The sequence below is a fragment of the Salvelinus alpinus genome, chromosome 4, assembly GCF_045679555.1.
Source record: "Salvelinus alpinus chromosome 4, SLU_Salpinus.1, whole genome shotgun sequence".
Lineage (NCBI taxonomy): Eukaryota > Metazoa > Chordata > Actinopteri > Salmoniformes > Salmonidae > Salvelinus > Salvelinus alpinus.
Genome location: NC_092089.1, coordinates 8,548,471 through 8,570,595, shown reverse-complemented (window position 1 = coordinate 8,570,595; position 22,125 = coordinate 8,548,471). Strand labels below are relative to the sequence as shown.

The window sequence follows — 22,125 nt, the reverse complement described above, 5'->3', positions numbered from 1 at the left end:
TGCCAACAGTAAAACATCCTGAGACCATTCATGTGTGGGGTTGCTCCTCAGCCAAGGGAGTGGGCTCACTCACAATTTTGCCTAAGAACACAGCCATGAATAAAGAATGGTACCAACACATCCTGCGAGAGCAACTTCTCCCAACCATCCAGGAACAGTTTGGTGACGAGCAATGCCTTTTCCAGCATGATGGAGCACCTTGCTATAAGGCAAAGGTGATAACTAAGTTATTCGGGGAACAAAACATCGATAGTTATGGTCCAGGAAAGTCCCCAGACCTTAATCCCATTATGTAACGGTTTTCGTCGTCTGAAGAAGAGGAATCGGACCAAAGCGCAGCGTGGTAACTGTTCATGCTTTTTATTGAAAACTGAACACTAAACAAAATAACAAAGAGAATAACCGAAACAGTCCTGTCAGGTGCAAAACACTAAAACAGAAAATAATTACCCACAAAGCATCGGTGGGGAACAGCTACCTAAGTATGGTTCTCAATCAGAGACAACGATAGACAGCTGCCTCTGATTGAGAGCCACACCCGGCCAAACAGAAAGAAATACAAAACATAGAAAATTAACATAGAATGCCCACCCAAATCACACCCTGACCAAACCAAAATAGAGACATGAAAAGCTCTCTACGGTCAGGGCGTGACACATTGAGAACTTGTGGTCAATCCTCAAGAGGCAGGTGGACAAACAAAACCCCACAAATTCTGACAAACTCCAAGCATTGATTATGCAAGAATTCTCAAAACTTTTGGCCATGACTGTAAACTACAGTATATAATCTCCAGTGTTAATATCACTCTATGGTGTAAACTACAGTATATAATCTCCAGTGTTAATATCACTCTATGGTGTAAACTACAGTATATAATCTCCAGTGTTAATATCACTCTATAGTGTAAACTACAGTATATAATCTCCAGTGTTAATATCACTCTAAGGTGTAAACTACAGTATATAATCTCCAGTGTTAATATCACTCTAAGGTGTAAACTACAGTATATAATCTCCAGTGTTAATATCACTCTATGGTGTAAACTACAGTATATAATCTCCAGTGTTAATATCACTCTATAGTGTAAACTACAGTATATACAGTGGGGCAAAAAAGTATTTAGTCAGCCACCAATTGTGCAAGTTCTCCCACTTAAAAAGATGAGAGAGGCCTGTAATTTTCATCATAGGTACACTTCAACCATGACAGACAAAACGAGAAAGAAAAATCCAGAAAATCACATTGTAGGATTTTTAATGAATTTATTTGCAAATTATGGTGGAAAATAAGTATTTGGTCAATAACAAACGTTTATCTCAATACTTTGTTATATACCCTTTGTTGGCAATGACAGAGGTCAAACGTTTTCTGTAAGTCTTCACAAGGTTTTCACACACTGTTGCTGGTATTTTGGCCCATTCCTCCATGCAGATCTCCTATAGAGCAGTGATGTTTTGGGGCTGTTGCTCGGCAACACGGACCTTCAACTCCCTCCAAAGATTTTCTATGGGGTTGAGATCTGGAGACTGGCTAGGCCACTCCAGGACCTTGAAATGCTTCTTACGAAGCCACTCCTTCGTTGCCCGGGCGGTGTGTTTGGGATCATTGTCATGCTGAAAGACCCAGCCACGTTTCATCTTCAATGCCCTTGCTGATGGAAGGAGGTTTTCACTCAAAATCTCACGATACATGGCCCCATTCATTCTTTCCGTTACACGGATCAGTCGTCCTGGTCCCTTTGCAGAAAAACAGCCCCAAAGCATGATGTTTCCACCCCCATGCTTCACAGTAGGTATGGTGTTCTTTGGATGCAACTTAGCATTCTTTGTCCTCCAAACACGACGAGTTGAGTTTTTACCAAAAAGTTCTATTTTGGTTTCATCTGATCATATGACATTCTCCCAATCTTCTTCTGGATCATCCAAATGCTCTCTAGCAAACTTCAGACGGGCCTGGACATGTACTGGCTTAAGCAGGGGGACACGTCTGGCACTGCAGGATTTGAGTCCCTGGCGGCGTAGTGTGTTACTGATGGTAGGCTTTGTTACTTTGGTCCCAGCTCTCTGCAGGTCATTCACTAGGTCCCCCCGTGTGGTTCTGGGATTTTTGCTCACCGTTCTTGTGATCATGTTGACCCCACGGGGTGAGATCTTGCGTGGAGCCCCAGATCGGGGAGATTATCAGTGGTCTTGTATGTCTTCCATTTCCTAATAATTGCTCCCACAGTTGATATCTTCAAACCAAGCTGCTTACCTATTGCAGATTCAGTCTTCCCAGCCTGGTGCAGGTCTACAATTTTGTTTCTGGTGTCCTTTGACAGCTCTTTGGTCTTGGCCATAGTGGAGTTTGGAGTGTGACTGTTTGAGGTTGTGGACAGGTGTCTTTTATACTGATAACAAGTTCAAACAGGTGCCATTAATACAGGTAACAAGTGGAGGACAGAGGAGCCTCTTAAAGAAGAAGTTACAGGTCTGTGAGAGCCAGAAATCTTGCTTGTTTGTAGATGACCAAATACTTATTTTCCACCATAATTTGCAAATAAATTCATTAAAAATCCTACAATGTGATTTTCTGGATTTTTCTTTCTCACTTTGTCTGTCATAGTTGAAGTGTACCTATGATGAAAATTGCAGGCCTCTCTCATATTTTTAAGTGGGAGAACTTGCACAATTGGTGGCTGACTAAATACTTTTTTGCCCCACTGTAATCTCCAGTGTTAATATCACTCTATAGTGTAAACTACAGTATATAATCTCCAGTGTTAATATCACTCTATAGTGTAAACTACAGTATATACCCTCCAGTGTTAATATCACTCTATAGTGTAAACTACAGTATATACTAGCTATAGCTCCACACAGCTGTTAAACTGGGTTTGAAGCAGCTGCTGAAGCAGACGAACCCAGGAGTTGATAAAGATAGTCTCAGGAGAGATGGAGAGACACACATCAATGTGCCAGACCTCCCTGCACTGAGACGGTAGATGCTTCCTGAGGAGAGATGGAGAGGGACACATCAACAGACCTCCCGGCACAGAGACGGTAGATGCTTCCTGAGGAGAGATGGAGAGGGACACATCAACAGACCTCCCTGCACTGAGACGGTAGATGATTCCTGAGACTGTTATTGGTGCAGAGATAGAGACTGGAACCCTGAGTGTAGTTATGTTATTGGTGCAGAGATAGAGACTGGAACCCTGAGGGTAGTTCTGTTATTGGTGCAGAGATAGAGACTGGAACCCTGAGTGTAGTTCTGTTATTGGTGCAGAGATAGAGACTAGAACCCTGAGTGTAGTTCTGTTATTGGTGCAGAGATAGAGACTGGAACCCTGAGGGTAGTTCTGTTATTGGTGCAGAGATAGAGACTAGAACCCTGAGTGTAGTTCTGTTATTGGTGCAGAGATAGAGACTGGAACCTTGAGTGTAGTTCTGTTATTGGTGCAGAGATAGAGACTAGAACCCTGAGTGTAGTTCTGTTATTGGTGCAGAGATAGAGACTGGAACCCTGAGGGTAGTTCTGTTATTGGTGCAGAGATAGAGACTAGAACCCTGAGTGTAGTTCTGTTATTGGTGCAGAGATAGAGACTGGAACCTTGAGTGTAGTTCTGTTATTGGTGCAGAGATAGAGACTAGAACCCTGAGTGTAGTTCTGTTATTGGTGCAGAGATAGAGACTGGAACCCTGAGTGTAGTTCTGTTATTGGTGCAGAGATAGAGACTGGAACCCTGAGTGTAGTTCTATTATTGGTGCAGAGATAGAGACTAGAACCCTGAGTGTAGTTCTGTTATTGGTGCAGAGATAGAGACTGGAACCCTGAGGGTAGTTCTGTTATTGGTGCAGAGATAGAGACTAGAACCCTGGGTGTAGTTCTGTTATTGGTGCAGAGATAGAGACTGGAACCCTGAGGGTAGTTCTGTTATTGGTGCAGAGATAGAGACTAGAACCCTGGTGTAGTTCTGTTATTGGTGCAGAGATAGAGACTAGAACCCTGAGGGTAGTTCTGTTATTGGTGCAGAGATAGAGACTAGAACCCTGAGTGTAGTTCTGTTATTGGTGCAGAGATAGAGACTGGAACCCTGAGTGTAGTTCTGTTATTGGTGCAGAGATAGAGACTGGAACCCTGAGTGTAGTTCTGTTATTGGTGCAGAGATAGAGACTAGAACCCTGAGTGTAGTTCTGTTATTGGTGCAGAGATAGAGACTGGAACCCTGAGTGTAGTTCTGTTATTGGTGCAGAGATAGAGACTGGAACCCTGAGTGTAGTTCTGTTATTAGTGCAGAGATAGAGACTGGAACCCTGAGTGTAGTTCTGTTATTGGTGCAGAGATAGAGACTAGAACCCTGAGTGTAGTTCTGTTATTGGTGCAGAAATAGAGACTAGAACCCTGAGTGTAGTTCTGTTATTGGTGCAGAGATAGAGACTGGAACCCTGAGTGTAGTTCTGTTATTGGTGCAGAGATAGAGACTAGAACCCTGAGTGTAGTTCTGTTATTGGTGCAGAGATAGAGACTGGAACCCTGAGTGTAGTTCTATTATTGACCAAACTGGTGACCAAACTCTGGTTTGGAGATAGCAGGTAATGAGGTTCCTACCCTTACAAAAAGATTGCTGTTTGGTACTGCAATAAAAGTGCAGTAACTGCAGTCGTATGTGATATTTTTGCAGCATACTGTAGTTAAACTGCACTCTGACTGCAATCTTTTCTCATAAAGGTAGTGTTACATCGTGTGATGAGGTAGTGTTACATCGTGTTCTGAGGTAGTGTTACATCGTGTTCTGACGTAGTGTTACATCGGGTTCTGAGGTAGTGTTACATCATGTGATGAGGTAGTGCTACATCATGTGATGAGGTAGTGTTACATCGTGTTCTGACGTAGTGTTACATCGGGTTCTGAGGTAGTGTTACATCATGTGATGAGGTAGTGCTACATCGTGTGATGAGGTAGTGTTACATCGTGTGATGAGGTAGTGTTACATCGTGTTCTGAGGTAGTGTTACATCATGCTCTGAGTTAGTGTTACATCATGTGATGAGGTATTGTTACATCGTGTGATGATGTAGTGTTAAATCGGGTTCTGAGGTAGTGTTACATTGTGTTCTGAGGTAGTGTTACATCGGGTTCTGAGGTAGTGTTGCAGCATGTTCTGAGGTAGTGTTACATCATGTTCTGAGGTAGTGTTACATCGTGTTCTGAGGTAGTGTTACATCGTGTGATGAGGTAGTGTTACATCGTGTGATGAGGTAGTGTTACATCGTGTGATGAGGTAGTGATACATCGTGTTCTGAAGTAGTGTTACATCATGTTCTGAGGTAGTGTTACATCGGGTTCTGAGGTTGTGTTACATCGTGTGATGAGGTAGTGTTACATCGTGTGATGAGGTAGTGTTACATCGGGTTCTGAGGTAGTGTTACATCGTGTGATGAGGTAGTTTTACATCGTGTGATGAGGTAGTGTTACATCATGTTCTGAGGTAGTGTTACATCATGTTCTGAGGTAGTGTTACATCGGGTTCTGAGGTAGTGTTACATCGTGTGATGAGGTAGTGTTACATCGTGTGATGAGGTAGTGTTACATCGTGTGATGATGTAGTGTTACATCGGGTTCTGAGGTAGTGTTACATCGTGTTCTGAGGTAGTGTTACATCGTGTGATGAGGTAGTGTTACATCGTGTGATGAGGTAGTGTTACATCGTGTGATGAGGTAGTTTTACATCGTGTGATGAGGTAGTTTTACATCGTGTGATGAGGTAGTGTTACATCGTGTGATGAGGTAGTGTTACATCGTGTGATGAGGTAGTGTTACATCGTGTGATGAGGTAGTGTTACATCGTGTGATGAGGTAGTGTTACAGCGTGTGATGAGGTAGTGTTACATCGTGTGATGATGTAGTGTTACATCGGGTTCTGAGGTTGTGTTACATCGTGTGATGAGGTAGTGTTACATCGTGTGATGATGTAGTGTTACATCGGGTTCTGAGGTAGTGTTACATCGTGTGATGAGGTAGTGTTACATCGTGTGATGAGGTAGTGTTACATCGTGTGATGAGGTAGTGTTACATCGGGTTCTGAGTTAGTGTTAAAAAGGCCAAGCAGACAGAGGACAGGGCCACAGGGGTTTAGCCTTCTCCCTATTGGGTCAGGGAAAAGGTATTACTGCTAGCTAGGCATGTCCCTATTGGGTCAGGGAAAAGGTATTACTGCTAGCTAGGCATGTCCCTATTGGGTCAGGGAAAAGGTATTACTGCTAGCTGGGCGTGTCCCTATTGGGTCAGGGAATAGGATCGGTGTCCTCCCCGCTGGACGGTTGAGCTAACGCAGGCTAATGGGATCAGCATGAGGTTGTAAGAAACAAGAACATTTCCCGGGACATATGCATATCTGATAAGGGCAGAAAGCTTAAATTCTTGTTAATCTGCACTGTCCAATTTACAGTAGCTATTACAGTGAAAGAATACCATGATATTATTTGAGGAGAGTGGACAATTATGAACATGAAAATGTATCAACAAACCAATTAGGCACATTTGGGCAGACTTGATACAACATTTTGAACAGTAATGCAATGGTTCATTGGATCAGTCTAAAACATTGCACATACACTGCTGCCACCTAGTGGACAAAATCTAAATTGCGCCTGGGCTGTAATAATACATTACGGCCTGTCTCTTGCATTTCAAAGATGGTACAAAAAACTGCATGTTTTTTTCTTTGTATTATCTTTAACCAGATCTAATGTGTTATATTCTCCTACATTAATTTCACATTTCAAAAAACTTCAAAGTGTTTCCTTCCAAATGGTACCAATAATATGCATATCCTTGCTTCAGGTCCTGAGCCTTAGGTAGTTAAATTTGGGTTTGTCATTTTACGGGAATATTTTTAAAAAATTGGCGGATCCTTAATAGGTTTGGGCTTGTAAGTAAAAATTTCACTGTAAGGTCTACACCTGTTGTATTCGTTGCATCAGACAAATAAAATGTGATTTCATTTGATACCAGTGTAGCTGTTGACCATGATGAACCACCAGTATATTTTGGGTGTGTTTTGACCCTAATGACCCCTAGGTATTTCTGGCTGTGTTTTGATCTTAATGAGTCCCCAATGTATCTCTCTGTGTGTTTTGATCTTAATGAGTCCCCAGTGTATCTCTCTGTGTGTTTTGATCCTTAATGAGTCCCCAGTGTATCTCTCTGTGTGTTTTGATCTTAATGAGTCCCCAGTGTATCTCTCTGTGTGTTTTGATCTTAATGAGTCCCCAGTGTATCTCTCTGTGTGTTTTGATCTTAATGAGTCCCCAGTGTATCTCTCTGTGTGTTTTGATCTTAATGAGTCCCCAGTGTATCTCTCTGTGTGTTTTGATCCTTAATGAGTCCCCAGTGTATCTCTCTGTGTGTTTTGATCTTAATGAGTCCCCAGTCTATCTCTCTGTGTGTTTTGACCTTAATGAGTCCCCAGTGTATCTCTCTGTGTGTTTTTGACCTTAATGAGTCCCCAGTGTATCTCTCTGTGTGTTTTGACCTTAATGAGTCCCCAGTGTATCTCTCTGTGTGTTTTGACCTTAATGAGTCCCCAGTGTATCTCTCTGTGTGTTTTGACCTTAATGAGTCCCCAGTGTATCTCTCTGTGTGTTTTGACCCTAATGACCCCTAGGTATTTCTGGCTGTGTGTTTTGACCTTAATGAGTCCCCAGTGTATCTCTCTGTGTGTTTTGATCTTAATGAGTCCCCAGTGTATCTCTCTGTGTGTTTTGACCTTAATGAGTCCCCAGTGTATCTCTCTGTGTGTTTTGATCTTAATGAGTCCCCAGTGTATCTCTCTGTGTGTTTTGACCTTAATGAGTCCCCAGTGTATCTCTCTGTGTGTTTTGACCTTAATGAGTCCCCAGTACATCTCTCTGTGTGTTTTGACCCTAATGACCCCTAGGTATTTCTGGCTGTGTGTTTTGACCTTAATGAGTCCCCAGTGTATCTCTCTGTGTGTTTTGATCTTAATGAGTCCCCAGTGTATCTCTCTGTGTGTTTTGACCTTAATGAGTCCCCAGTGTATCTCTCTGTGTGTTTTGACCTTAATGAGTCCCCAGTACATCTCTCTGTGTGTTTTGACCCTAATGACCCCTAGGTATTTCTGGCTGTGTGTTTTGACCTTAATGAGTCCCCAGTGTATCTCTCTGTGTGTTTTGATCTTAATGAGTCCCCAGTGTATCTCTCTGTGTGTTTTGACCTTAATGAGTCCCCAGTGTATCTCTCTGTGTGTTTTGATCTTAATGAGTCCCCAGTGTATCTCTCTGTGTGTTTTGATCCTTAATGAGTCCCCAGTGTATCTCTCTGTGTGTTTTGACCTTAATGAGTCCCCAGTGTATCTCTCTGTGTGTTTTGATCTTAATGAGTCCCCAGTGTATCTCTCTGTGTGTTTTGACCCTAATGACCCCTAGGTATTTCTGGCTGTGTGTTTTGATCTTAATGAGTCCCCAGTGTATCTCTCTGTGTGTTTTGATCTTAATGAGTCCCCAGTGTATCTCTCTGTGTGTTTTGACCTTAATGAGTCCCCAGTGTATCTCTCTGTGTGTTTTGATCCTTAATGAGTCCCCAGTGTATCTCTCTGTGTGTTTTGACCTTAATGAGTCCCCAGTGTATCTCTCTGTGTGTTTTGATCTTAATGAGTCCCCAGTGTATCTCCCTGTGTGTTTTGATCTTAATGAGTCCCCAGTGTATCTCTCTGTGTGTTTTGATCCTTAATGAGTCCCCAGTGTATCTCTCTGTGTGTTTTGATCTTAATGAGTCCCCAGTGTATCTCTCTGTGTGTTCTGATCTTAATGAGTCCCCAGTGTATCTCTCTGTGTGTTTTGACCTTAATGAGTCCCCAGTGTATCTCTCTGTGTGTTTTGATCTTAATGAGTCCCCAGTTTATCTCTCTGTGTGTTTTGATCCTTAATGAGTCCCCAGTGTATCTCTCTGTGTGTTTTGATCCTTAATGAGTCCCCAGTGTATCTCTCTGTGTGTTTTGATCTTAATGAGTCCCCAGTGTATCTCTCTGTGTGTTCTGATCTTAATGAGTCCCCAGTGTATCTCTCTGTGTGTTTTGACCTTAATGAGTCCCCAGTGTATCTCTCTGTGTGTTTTGATCTTAATGAGTCCCCAGTGTATCTCTCTGTGTGTTTTGATCCTTATGTGCTTCCAGTATATCTGGGCTATGTTTTGATCTTAACTTCTCTGGGATATGTGGGACGCTAACGTCCCACTTGGCCAAAAGCCAGAAAAAATGCAGCGCGCCAAATTCAAATATATTACTATAAAAATCTATCTTTCATGAAATCACACATGAAAGACACCAAATTAAAGCTACACATGTTGTGAATCCAGCCAACATGTCTGATTTCAAAAAGGATTTACGGCGAAAGCACACCAAACGATTATGTTAGGTCAGTATATAGCCACAGAAAAACACAGCCATTTTCCCAGCCATAGATAGGAGTCACAAAAAGCAGAAATAGAGAAAATTAATCACTAACCTTTGATGATCTTCATCAGATGACACTCATAGGACATCATGTTACACAATACATGTATGTTTTGTTCGATAATGTGCATATTTATATCCAAAAATCTTAGTTTACATTGGCGCCATGTTCAGAAATGCCTCCAAAATATCCGGAGAAATTGCAGAGAGCCCCATCTAATAACAGGAATACTCATTATACACTTTGATGAAAGATACATGTTTTACATAGAATTAAAGATACACTTGTTCTTAATGCAACCGCTGTGTCAGATTTCAAAAAAACTTTACGGAAAAAGCACACCATGCAATAATCTGAGACGGCGGTCAGATAAAAACAACATTTGTCCGCCATGTTGGAGTCAACAGAAATACGAAATTACATCATAAATATTCCCTTACCTTTGATGATCTTCATCAGAATGCACTCCCAGGAATCCTAGTTCCACAATAAATAGTTGTTTTGTTCGATAATGTCCATTACTTATGTCTAAGTAGCTACTTTTGCTAGGACATTTAGTGCACATGTCCAAACGCTCGCGCAGATGCAGGCGAACTCTGACAAAAACTTCAAAAAGTTATATTACAGGTCGAATAAACTGGTCAAACTATGTATAGAATCAATCTTCAGGATGTTGTTATCATAACTATCCAATAACGTTCCAACCGGAGAATTCCTTTGTGTCTCTAGAAGTAATGGAACGCAAGGCGATATCGTTTGGAATGCGCATGACCAGGAACTGGCGTTCTGCCAGACCAATGACTGAAACACCTCCCATTCGGCTCAACATCACAGTAGAGGCTTCAATCCACGTTCTACAGACTGTTGATATCTAGTGGAAGGCGTAGGAAGTGCAAACAGATCCATATCTTACAGTGAATTGAATAGGCGATGAGTTGAACATCGAGCAGCCTCAGAATTATCACTTCCTATTTGGATTTATTCTCAGGTTTTTGCCTGCCACATGAGTTCTGTTATACTCACAGATATCATTCAAACAGTTTTAGAAACTTCAGAGTGTTTTATATCCAATAGTAATAATTATATGCATATATTAGCATCTGGGACAGAGTAGGAGGCAGTTCACTATGGGCAATCTATTCATCCAAAAGTGAAAATGCTGCCCCCTATCACAAAGAAGTTTTAATGAGCCCTCAGTATATCTGGCCGTTTTTTTTTTAACCCTACTGAGGCCTCAGTATATCGGAGGGTGTTTTGGCCCTACTGAGGCCTCAGTATATCTGGCAATGTGTTTTGGCCCTACTGAGGCCTCATTATATATGGCGTGTGTTTTGACCATAATTAGCCCTCAGTATATCTGGGCTGTGTTTTCATTTTAATGAGCCCCCAGTATATCTGGCAGTGTGTTTTTATTCTAATGAGCCCTCAGTATATTTGGGGTGTGTTTTGACCTTAATGAGCCTTCACTATATCTGGGGTGTGTTTTGACCTTAATGAGCCCCTATTATATCTGGCCGTTTGTTTTGACCATAATGAACCACCTGTATATCTTAGGTGTGTTTTGACACTAATGATCCCTCAGTATATTTGGCCGTGTGTTTTGGCCCTAATGAGGCCTCAGTATATCTGGTAGTGTGTTTTTACCCTAAAGAGGCCTCATTATATATGGCGTGTGTTTTGACCATAATTAGCCCTCAGTAAATCTGGGGTGTGTTTTGGCCCTAATGAGGCCTCAGTATATCTGGCAGTGTGTTTTTACCCTAATGAGCCCCCAGTATATCTGGGGGCTGTTTTGACCTTAATGAGCCTTCACTATATCTGGGGTGTGTTTTGACCTTAATGAGCCTTCAGTATATCTGGGGTGTGTTTTGACCTTAATGAGCCTTCAGTATATCTGGGTGCTGTTTTGACCTTAATGAGCCCTCAGTATATCTGGGGTGTGTTTTGACCCTAATGAGGCCTCAGTATATCTGGGGGCTGTTTTGACCTTAATGAGCCCTCAGTATATCTGGGGTGTGTTTTGACCTTAAAGAGCCTTCACTATATCTGGGGTGTGTTATGACCTTAATGAGCCCTTAGTATTTCAGGGGTGTGTTTTGACCCTAATGAGGCCTCAGTATATCTGGGGTGTGTTTTGACCCAGGTAGAGAGCAACATATTGTCCACAAGGCTCTAGTAGTGTTTTGTTGCTTCTCTGGTCCGTTACCTCCTGAGGATCTCTGATCTGATCTCAGACACACAGGGAATGTTCCTCCTATTCTGCTCTATCTCTGCTGATCAAAACACAGAATGGAGCTTTTTATTATCCAGAAAGTGTCTACCTCCACGTTCTCCTCTGGCCTGTTCTGGCCTGGTCAGCAGGGCTGGAGAGAGCGAATCAGGGCCTGGTCAGCAGGGCTGGAGAGCGAATCAGGGCCTGGTCAGCAGGGCTGGAGAGCGAATCAGGGCCTGGTCAGCAGGGCTGGAGAGAGCGAATCAGGGCCTGGTCAGCAGGGCTGGAGAGCGAATCAGGGCCTGGTCAGCAGGGCTGGAGAGCGAATCACGGCCTGGTCAGCAGGGCTGGAGAGCGAATCAGGGCCTGGTCAGCAGGGCTGGAGAGCGAATCAGGGCCTGGTCAGCAGGGCTGGAGAGCGAATCAGGGCCTGGTCAGCAGGGCTGGAGAGCGAATCAGGACCTGGTCAGCAGGGCTGGAGAGCGAATCAGGGCCTGGTCAGCAGGGCTGGAGAGCGAATCAGGGCCTGGTCAGCAGGGCTGGAGAGCGAATCAGGGCCTGGTCAGCAGGGCTGGAGAGCGAATCAGGGCCTGGTCAGCAGGGCTGGAGAGCGAATCAGGGCCTGGTCAGCAGGGCTGGAGAGCGAATCAGGGCCTGGTCAGCAGGGCTGGAGAGCGAATCAGGGCCTGGTCAGCAGGGCTGGAGAGCAAATCAGCCGCAGCTACCAAGTCGGGTGTTGCTACTTGTGAGAGAGACATGTGAGTCTCAGCCCCCTCCCCCCTCCACAAGAACCACGCAGCCCCCTCCAACCCAGCTATCCAGCCCCCTCCCCCCTCCACAAGAACCACGCAGCCCCCTCCAACCCAGCTATCCAGCCCCCTCCCCCCTCCACAAGAACCACGCAGCCCCCTCCAACCCAGCTATCCAGCCCCCTCCCCCCTCCACAAGAACCGTGCAGCCCCCTCCAACCCAGCTATCCAGCCCCCTCCCCCCTCCACAAGAACCGTGCAGCCCCCTCCAACCCAGCTATCCAGCCCCCTCCCCCCTCCACAAGAACCACGCAGCCCCCTCCAACCCAGCTATCCAGCCCCCTCCCCCCTCCACAAGAACCACGCAGCCCCCTCCAACCCAGCTATCCAGCCCCCTCCCCCCTCCACAAGAACCACGCAGCCCCCTCCAACCCAGCTATCCAGCCCCCTCCCCCCTCCACAAGAACCGTGCAGCCCCCTCCAACCCAGCTATCCAGCCCCCTCCCCCCTCCACAAGAACCACGCAGCCCCCTCCAACCCAGCTATCCAGCCCCCTCCCCCCTCCACAAGAACCGTGCAGCCCCCTCCAACCCAGCTATCCAGTCTCTTCCCGTGGCGTGTTTGATACCGACCCGTCCCTCTTGGATAGAAAGGCCTGTGACCGTGCCATCCGTCCCATTCAACCCATTGTGTTCCTGAAACCAGTAGCAGCAGAGTAGTCCGCTGAACACGGTGTCGGGACATTGTTGTAGTGTTGCTAGTGACTGACTTGTCGCTCCCAGCTGGGCCAAACTACAGGAGGTATTCAGGCGTCTCTCTCTCTCACTACGGAGATGATTGGATTAAGGCATCTTCAGAAAGACAACAGACATCTCTGGATGAAAGAGGCAGAGACAGCTGCGTTGTAAAGCAGAGGTCTGGGTGAATAGGCTGCTCCTGACAAAAAGACAAGACAGTGATAAACTTTCCCTCCACGACGTCACCTCTCTGCTCACACACACACGAGGCGCAATCCAACAGCAAAGTCAATGGATCGCTACATTGTGTCAGATTTCAGGCAGCAAAGGGACACTGTAGGTGTTCAGCAACAAAAGGCAGAGTATGGTGTGGGACCACGGCCCAAGACTAAATGGAAAATATGGGGCCCGGCGTTGTCCGGGTTAGGGGTAGAGTTAGGGGTAGGGGTAGAGTTAGGGGTAGGCCGGGTTAGGGGTAGGCCGGGTTAGAGTTAGGGGTAGGGGTAGAGTTAGGGGTAGGCCGGGTTAGGGGTAGGGTTAGGGGTAGGCCGGGTTAGGGTTAGGGTTAGGGGTAGGCCGGGTTAGGGGTAGGCCCGGGGCTAACAACATATTGTGTTAGAATATTGTACACTTTCTGGTTTCCCATATGTCCAATGTTCTTCCTCAAAATAGCAGCAGTTTAGTGCCAATTTGCATTGGCATCTAATGTTTATGTATTCATTATTAAAATGTACGTAACTTTTATTTTGTTAATAGGAATGATATAAAGTCAAATTCATTTTAAATCTTTTAATACAATATGTCATTTTTTTTCAAGATTTCTGTGTTTTATCACACGAGCAACCATTCAATCAATGATATATTAAACTATATTTAACTTTAATTAATTGGAAAAGGTAATTTCCCATACTGCTCATTATTATATTATAATACTTGCTGTCATTAAACTAATAATAATTGTTGTTACTTTATTATACCATGGACTGTTGTTTTTGTGTTGTTGTTTACACTTGTTGGCCATTAAATAACAGGCGGTAAATATTAGATAACTTTCCTTAGCATTAACAGCGAACCACCTCTACAGTATATCTCTACGCTGTGTTAAATGTATTTGTTTGGAGTGTTAATGGCGTCTCTCTCCGCTGTGGCCCGGGGCGCTGGGAGGACCAGCTCACAGTGACAGCCTAATTATAGGTTCCTAGCCGCTTTATTACTCATTAAACAATCAACTGTACATCCACCGCTAAATGATTTGTGTTGTTGTATATATTAGGGAAACGTAATATAATGGCAGGCTGCAGCTAGCGGCGCTGCAAACCTCAAGGTGCTTCGCTACAGAAACCCAGGAACCAGACACCGGGGGGTTATTTCATATCAACTACAAAAGGCTCGTGAGAAGACGTGACGTGCGAATGTCGAGTAAAAGATGACATTCCGCGCACCTGCCGTGACTTCCTGGAAGGGCTGTCTTTTGTCCATCTGAATATATCAGCGCATTTAAAACACTGAGGCATGTTGTTTATTCAGCCATTATCTGTTTAATTATATTATATAGTATTTTATATTTCTGCGTTTCGTGTTGCGCCATGACTGGGTTGATTTTCCTTTTTTCCTTAATAGTAATTTACAAGGGCGACTGAAACTTCATAGCGCGTGATCTTACAGAAGTCATCATCATCCCCAAATGCCGACATGAATGAACGTACGGATGGAGATCTGGGAGATGGCTGAGCTCTGTGCATGGCTAAACCAAGTTGTTGATAATATAAATAATTGTGTTTTTGACAGAAGGCACAACAAACACATCTGACCCTGTCCTGCCTTCGCCCCCCTGTGACCTGGTTAATTTTCTAACAGCCTTTTAACGGCGTAACTGTTTAGCGAACTGCCATCAAAATGTCACAAATTTATGCGCATAAATGTTCCTCTCCTTGAGAGAAGTCAACGTTTAGTGAAAAATAAAGCCACTTTGACCCCGGAATTAACACGGTGGAGACTGCTGGAGTGCGCACTGAGGTGGCCTAGATCTTAATTTGATTAATTCAATTCTGTTAGACCTCCTTTACTCTGCCTCGCTCTCTGGAGAAAAATACTCAAATAAGTTTTCATTGCGAAATAATCTCTCAACTTTACTAATATAGGACAACACCAATCTTTAGACTTTGTAAAATGATTAGAAACCAAGTATTTTAAATAGCCTTTGTTAACACTGAATTTAAATGATTTGACCCTCACAAGAAACGGGGCAGGGGAAAGCGGTTTATGGTGTATATAGAACATATGGTTCCAATCTTCTAAGAGTAATTATATTCTAAACTTTATCTGACCACACACACAGTTTTGTGTTCTATCTGACTGTGAGTTGGTTTATTTTATTTGACCTTTATTTAACTAGGAAAGTCAGTTCAGAACAAATTCTTATTTACAATCACGGCTTATCCCGGGCAAACCCGGACGACGCTGGGCCAATTGTGCGCCACACTATGGGACTCCCAATCACGGCCGGTTGTGATACAGCCTGGAATCGAACCAATGTGTCTGTAGTGTATGCCACAATCACTGAGATGCAGTTTAAACCGCTGCGCCACTCGGGAGAGAATAACATGTTGATAACATATCATCTTTTGACTTATATTCCAGGCTCACTTTGGTTGCTTATTCGAAGTTGTAAAAAGTTACAAGTTGTCAAGTGTTTCTAGAGTTTAAAGAAAACATATTTTGACGAGGTCTATATTATTTATCTGTAAATGTACGGAAGCCTATAGAGGTCGCTGTGATACAACGATAGACAGGCACCGAGCCAGCCTACACGTTCAGCCTGCCATACCTCCAAATAGGGAGTACAAAATATATTCGTCTATTGCAAATACTACATTAAAAATATTCAATTTAACAATTTTTAATAGGAATTTTGACATGGCGTTATACCCACTAAATATGTAACATGAAATGTAATTGTTATATAACCAGTTTATGGAGGCTATTATTTGTTTAAATTTGTTTAATAATAGTTGTTTTAATTGGAATGAAACCTGTTAATATTATCGTCTTTATTAATGTAGGTCTAAGATATCTTTCTCATGCTGTATTGAAGTCTGATCGTTGTGGATCCACATGTCCACCGTTCATTCCAATAACCAAAACAATGTTACACTTCAAATGACATCACCATAATCCTTGCGATTGTTCCTCGTCATGAAGCTATTATTAAACTGATTCAATAGAATGAGTTTACTCCAGTCACAATAGCCATCCCTATAACTTTTCCGATCACATGTAGCTGGCCGGACCCCAACACAGTTAGTAACCCCGCTAACATCGTCACCTGACCGCTAACCTCTCACTATTAATAATATATTACCGAATCGACTTCTCTTTCTGACAGATTAGATTTGAACCATTTGATTTTGTTTGGGCAGGGCGTTCCCACATTATTACTTAATGATGCTCCCAGCTGCTTCTGTCCATTTCCCGGCACCAGTAACCATCTGTCCGGTTATTAGCACCTCAATGCGTCGACGCTCCCTCCCCATTTAACTGGAGAAAGTGGAATAACATTAGATGAGAGGGTCGGTATTATCCGCTGCTTTACCCGCTCGGCCCTCTCTCTAACAGGGGACGAGCTGCAAGGCGGGATCCTCTCAGCTGCTAATGATTACATTGGAATGAAACGTCTTTGCGTTAGTTATGATAAGCCGTTTACCCTGATTGATGTGTGTAGTAATAATAATAATAATAATAACAATAACAATAATAATAGTCATAATAATAATACTGATAATAATCGTCTAGGTTGAACCAAATTAAATTCTGGTATTGTTTAATAATATTGTGCAACAGAGAGCGTCCCCTGTTCTCTAAATATGTCACAGTGGCAGAGCTGTTTGATCCAGAAAATACAAAAAACAAAAGATGTATATTCTTTGATTTCTCGATAATTTCATTTAGTTTATTAGACAAAATATACGATCTGAACAAATGTCGTCAACGCGCTATTTACACATGTAAATCACTGTATGTACAGAACAGAAGACCCCAACAGAAGAAAGACAAAAGGAAAAGCCTACCAAACGTCCCAGGGTAAAGAGCAGGGAATAACAGGCGCCATTATTTACAACAATAGACGAGATCCTGCCACAGGAGTTTATATCAAATTAGCCATTTGCTCTGAATGCTACGGTGAATTAAGTTATTTCTCATTGTCCTTTTCTGAGTGCGTAAAGTCTTTTTTTCCCCAGGGCAGAATGTGTTGATCAAGCCGAGGAGAGGGCAGTTAGAACCAGCTGCGAGGCTTCTTGCTGAGTCCTGGGGCTGAAAGAACACAGAGGAGGATGAAGATAACAATGAAAAGAGAGAACCCTTTTTCTATACAATAGAAGATGATTTTCAAGTAGACACTGGGTCAACATACAGAACATGTCATCTAGGATGCTATATCTCTTCAAGTGTTCCTGTCGACGCATTTCACCTATATCAGGAACTTGTATTTAAAGCATATCATTTATGACACGAATGGTTCCACGTGTGTATAATACATGCCAAACCACACACACACAAACAGGCCGTCATATGAGGATAGTACTGCCAGCAGCGGACTAGCGCTAATAGTGAGAGTCATATGAGGATAGTACTGCCAGCAGCGGCCTAGTGCTAATAGTGGGAAGAAAGAGGGTCTGTGTAAATGTTAGCACTCCAGACGGGGAGAAGTCTTCTACTAGAACGCTCCCCAGGGCCGGGCTGCTCCCCGGGGTCTTTAGGGAAGCCGAGCCCCAGACAGGTCCCGTTTTACGGGGGACTTGATAAGTAGTCAGCCTCCAGAGGGAGGGAATTAGGGGAGAGGGGGGGTCTGGAGACGAAACCCCGTGTCACCCGGAGAAGAACAACTATTTTTTTTAGAAGCCAGACCAATCTCTCACATCTGTCCACCAAGAAACCGGGGGAAACCTATACCCACTGAGAGCCACAACACACCGCAGAATGACACCATTTTGGACGAAACCATTTCATATTACAATATTAGAATTTCAGTCTTACTGACTTATGACACCATTTGGGACGAAACCATTTAATATTACAATATTAGAATATCAGTCTTACTGCTATACTTTAGCCCAGCTGCATTTAGCCAACCAATCAAACAGCGTCTTACCCATCATGAAGGGGTCTGAATGAGGACTTCAGAAGTTGCGTTGGAGGAGAGGCACTTCTTACAACGTTTTCACGGTCTGAAATAAAAGGATTCAACTCATTACAAAAGAACCTAAATATATATTTTAATTAAATACTTGAGTGATAACATAATGCTTCTATGTCATTATTATTATTATTATTATGATAAATATTATAACAAATACTAGTGTGTGTGTGGGTGTGTGTGTGTGTGTGTGAGTGTGTGTGTGTGTGTGGTGTGTGTGTGTGTGTGTGTGAGTAGAAACTTTCGTCGTTTTAAAAAGCCCTTTCTGACAAAATACAATTGATAAGCTATGCATTTTGTATTAACTGTAATTTCTATGATTTTTGCTTACCAAATATAATAGTAAATAAAGCATTGCGCAATGCGATTCTGACTGGTGCATACCTATGTGCTTGGGGCTGAGTTGTGGCGAGGCTCCAGGCGACACCAACACCGAGGCCTGCTGCTGCTGCAGCTGCTGGGTCTGTAAGTGGAGGTTATGATGATGGTGCTGGTGCTGATTAACTCCTAGAAACGACCGGACATTCAGCAGAGAGTTCTGCCCCAGAAAAGCTCCGTTGGTCCAGTTATGGAACTTGCCTATCTGACAGGTGTATAGTCCGTGAGAGGGGAGGAAAGCTGGGTGCTGCATCTGAGGCGGGGTGTGACCGGTAGGGCCGGACGGAGAGGTGGACTTGACAGAACTATCAGGACTGGTAGCCGTCTCAGCTAACGACCAGATCTTAGGCTTATTGTTCACTGGGAGCTGAAAAGTTCCCTGTCTGTCCGGGGACACAACTCCGGTGTTGCTGTCAGAAAGGTCATTCCCGGAGGAAATGGAGTTCTTACATTTGTCGAAGGCCTCGTGCTGCAGGGCGAAGGCCCGCCGTTTCTCCAGACTCTCCAGTTCTCGGTGTCGCTCTCTGCCCTCCGGTTTATCATCGTCATCCTCATTGCTCTGATCTCCATCGTTGTCGTCAATCTTGTCTATATCGATGCTCTCTAGATCGATCTCCTCCTCGTCATCGTTCTTCTCCGCGTCTCCCTCATTGTCCGAGCCGAAGATGTTTCCATCCTCGTCCTCTTTACTCCTGGCTCCCCACGTCACCTTGTTCTCTTTCTTCAGCCTCCTCCTGGCGTTGGCGAACCAGGTGGAAACCTGCGTCAGGGTCATCTTAGTAATGATGGCCAACATGATCTTCTCTCCCTTGGTGGGGTAGGGGTTCTTCCTGTGCTCATTGAGCCAGGCCTTCAGCGTGCTGGTACTCTCCCGGGTGGCGTTCTTGGGCCTGGCCGGGTCCCCGTACTGGAACTGGCCGTATGGGTAGAAAGCTGGCGAGGTGTGGGCCGCGAAGCTGCCAGGATGGACGCCAGGACTGTCCTTCAGCTCGTACTGGGAGCTCTGGGAGGATCAACAACGCCACAGGATTGGTTAATATGTTGCTTAGAAACACGTGCATTTCTATAAATGCCTAATACCACGCATACATTTCGACATGAATAGCGTTTCAAAATGGGCCTACTCGCTTGGATATCCCTGTAACTATTTTATGCCACTCTTGTATGTTAATTACAGTTTGGGATAACTGTGGACAATGTCCTGCAATAACGTCCAAAAGTTCAGAAAACTATAATACTCATAACCTATGTATTATATTTAAGCCTATATATTTAAGAGTATAGATATACACACACATATATTCATTATATGTTTTCGCGTTTTAATTACTGAGGTGAGTAGAACTACTTTTAATGCGTTAATGCGTTTGACCGAAATGGTGTCAGTCGCCACTGCGGCCTAGTCGGTTTCTATTGTTATTTAAGAAATACTATTTCTGTATCAAATGCAGATGGAAGTAAGTATTGGAATTCTTAAATGACGTGTATTTTGTAGGACAGTATAAAATGTCAATGTCATCGTGGATGTAAATAATTTATTTGATGCAAAAGGATCGACTGTGACGTCTGTCAGAGAAGGCCTATTCACGCTGCATTCTGGTAACCGGCTGCTATCGTGATGAACTGCATTATTATGTAAAGTATCTGTAAATTGTTATTTTTCCATGTCAGGCTATAAACTTTAAAAACAAAATATTTCATAAATACGTACGTCTTATCCTCAAATAATTTCCCTCAAAATGAATACAAAAAAGTAGAACTATGTTGCGAGACAAAATGATAATATAATGTCTAGGTCATTGTGGGCCTGGAATATGTTTTGACGTAATGGTTTAGTTTATATAGCTACTATTTTATCCTAACAGTTAAATGATTTGTGTGCTGCCAAATTCATGCAAAGGCCTTTGTTGTTTCGATTCACCAAAACGAATAGCTGTCTTTAGTGATATTTCAGAAGATTCACCAAAACGAATAGCTGTCTTTAGTGATATTTCAGAAGATTCACCAAAACGAATAGCTGTCTTTAGTGATATTTCAGACGCCGACGACCAACGCTATAATAATTAAAGTCAACTAAACGATATAATTTGTGTCATAAGCACCATTATCTCGACTAAACGCTCTTTTATACTAAATGACTTCTCCCTCAAACGAAATGTCGCACCGTTTTTTGGCTCATTCATATGGAACAACATGTCTGTGAGTGCAGCTGGAACAAACTCCCACTTCAGACGACTAATACACTTCCAGAGTAGGTTACGAATAATGAATATTACTCCAATATTTAAGACGTGTAGATAAAAGTCATAGATTCGTTGTTATTTCTTATCAATAAACTTTCGGAGAGCGCGAGCATGTGCAACTTGCAAAGCAACCGCAGATTGAATAGTTCTCAGCGGTCTTTTCACGGTGCCTTTTCCAGGCAAAATAAGTGAAACACTTGACGTAAAGCAACCATACAGACCACTACAATACAACAGCAGAAGTATAAAAATAGCCCTTACCATTTGAGAGAAAAGAGCCAAGTCCGCGCTGCTGTAAGGCAGGAACGCGCTGTAGTTGTGTGCAGTGTAGGGGTTTGCGTACATGCCCAACACCGAGGTGACTGCAGCGGCAGCAGCCGACTGGTTTCCCGCTATGTCAGAGCTCCCGCCCCGGGACGACGGAGTCAGGACCCCCGGCCGATCCCCGCCGTACACCGCTTGGGAGGCACTTAAGTACTGAGGGTAGCCCAACTGGGGGAAAGACATCCTCTGCGCCGAGTCGTATGCCAAAACACGTCGGAACACGAGACCGAAGCGTAAAGAAGTCAAAGAGAAAGTGACCAGGAAGCACAGCAGCAATAGATCACAATGGTTCTTCTGCTATTCTTTAAATCTCAGCCGCTCTCTTTCGCTGCAAGACCGTTGGATGTGATCACATCAACAATTGAGCTCCAACTGATGTGCCTGCCCCCAGGTCTCAGCCTGATCTCTCAGATACATTTTGAAGTTTATGCTTTGATTGGCATCCCACTTGAGCTGCAAGCTCCTCCTCACCGGCGCATGTGGCTAGAGCATTGGCTGGGCCGCTGTCCCAGTGTTGGGAGTATTGTATGTTAAATGTTTAGCATTACAGTCCATTCACTGAAGCTTTGATTGTTGTATGACAACCTGTCTACACGATTTTACAGCTGTCCAACATAGTGGGGATAAAGCACAAGGAGCAGGACTTCCTGAATACGTGCAACTGTCATTAACACAGAACAGTACAGCGGGGAAATGGTGGACTTGTTCTGTAGGACTTATCAGGACATTTACTCTCTCATTTAGACATTTTACAAAGTATGTCTATAGGATTTTTGGGAGTATGCAAATTTTATTGAGTTTATTTTAATTTTCTATTTTGTATTTATACTA

At 43.5% G+C, this 22,125-nt stretch overlaps 1 protein-coding gene across 1 annotated transcript; it reads right to left on the bottom strand.

Annotated features, from left to right (window-relative positions):
- Nucleotides 1-17,070: 17,070 nt before the first annotated feature.
- On the bottom strand, nucleotides 17,071-21,695 carry irx1a (iroquois homeobox 1a). Its single transcript, XM_071395632.1, has 4 exons — nucleotides 21,232-21,695; nucleotides 18,734-19,730; nucleotides 18,305-18,380; nucleotides 17,071-17,466 (listed from the first exon to the last, which is right to left on the bottom strand). Exons 1-4 carry the CDS (start codon nucleotides 21,475-21,477, stop codon nucleotides 17,409-17,411), a joined length of 1,377 nt encoding a protein of 458 aa, XP_071251733.1. The 5' UTR covers nucleotides 21,478-21,695; the 3' UTR covers nucleotides 17,071-17,408.
- Between the last annotated feature and the right edge of the window lie 430 nt (nucleotides 21,696-22,125).

What these genes read in the sequence shown, in the direction of transcription:
- irx1a (XM_071395632.1), bottom strand. Translation starts at nt 21,477, where the DNA reads ATGTCTTTCCCCCAGTTGGGCTACCCTCAGTACTTAAGTGCCTCCCAA. An exon ending in TGGCTCTTTTCTCTCAAATG is followed by an intron (nt 19,731 to 21,231) that starts GTAAGGGCTATT and finishes TGATCCTCCCAG; the next exon opens with AGCTCCCAGTACGAGCTGAA. An exon ending in TTCAGACCCCTTCATGATGG is followed by an intron (nt 17,467 to 18,304) that starts GTAAGACGCTGT and finishes GTGTTCTTTCAG; the next exon opens with CCCCAGGACTCAGCAAGAAG.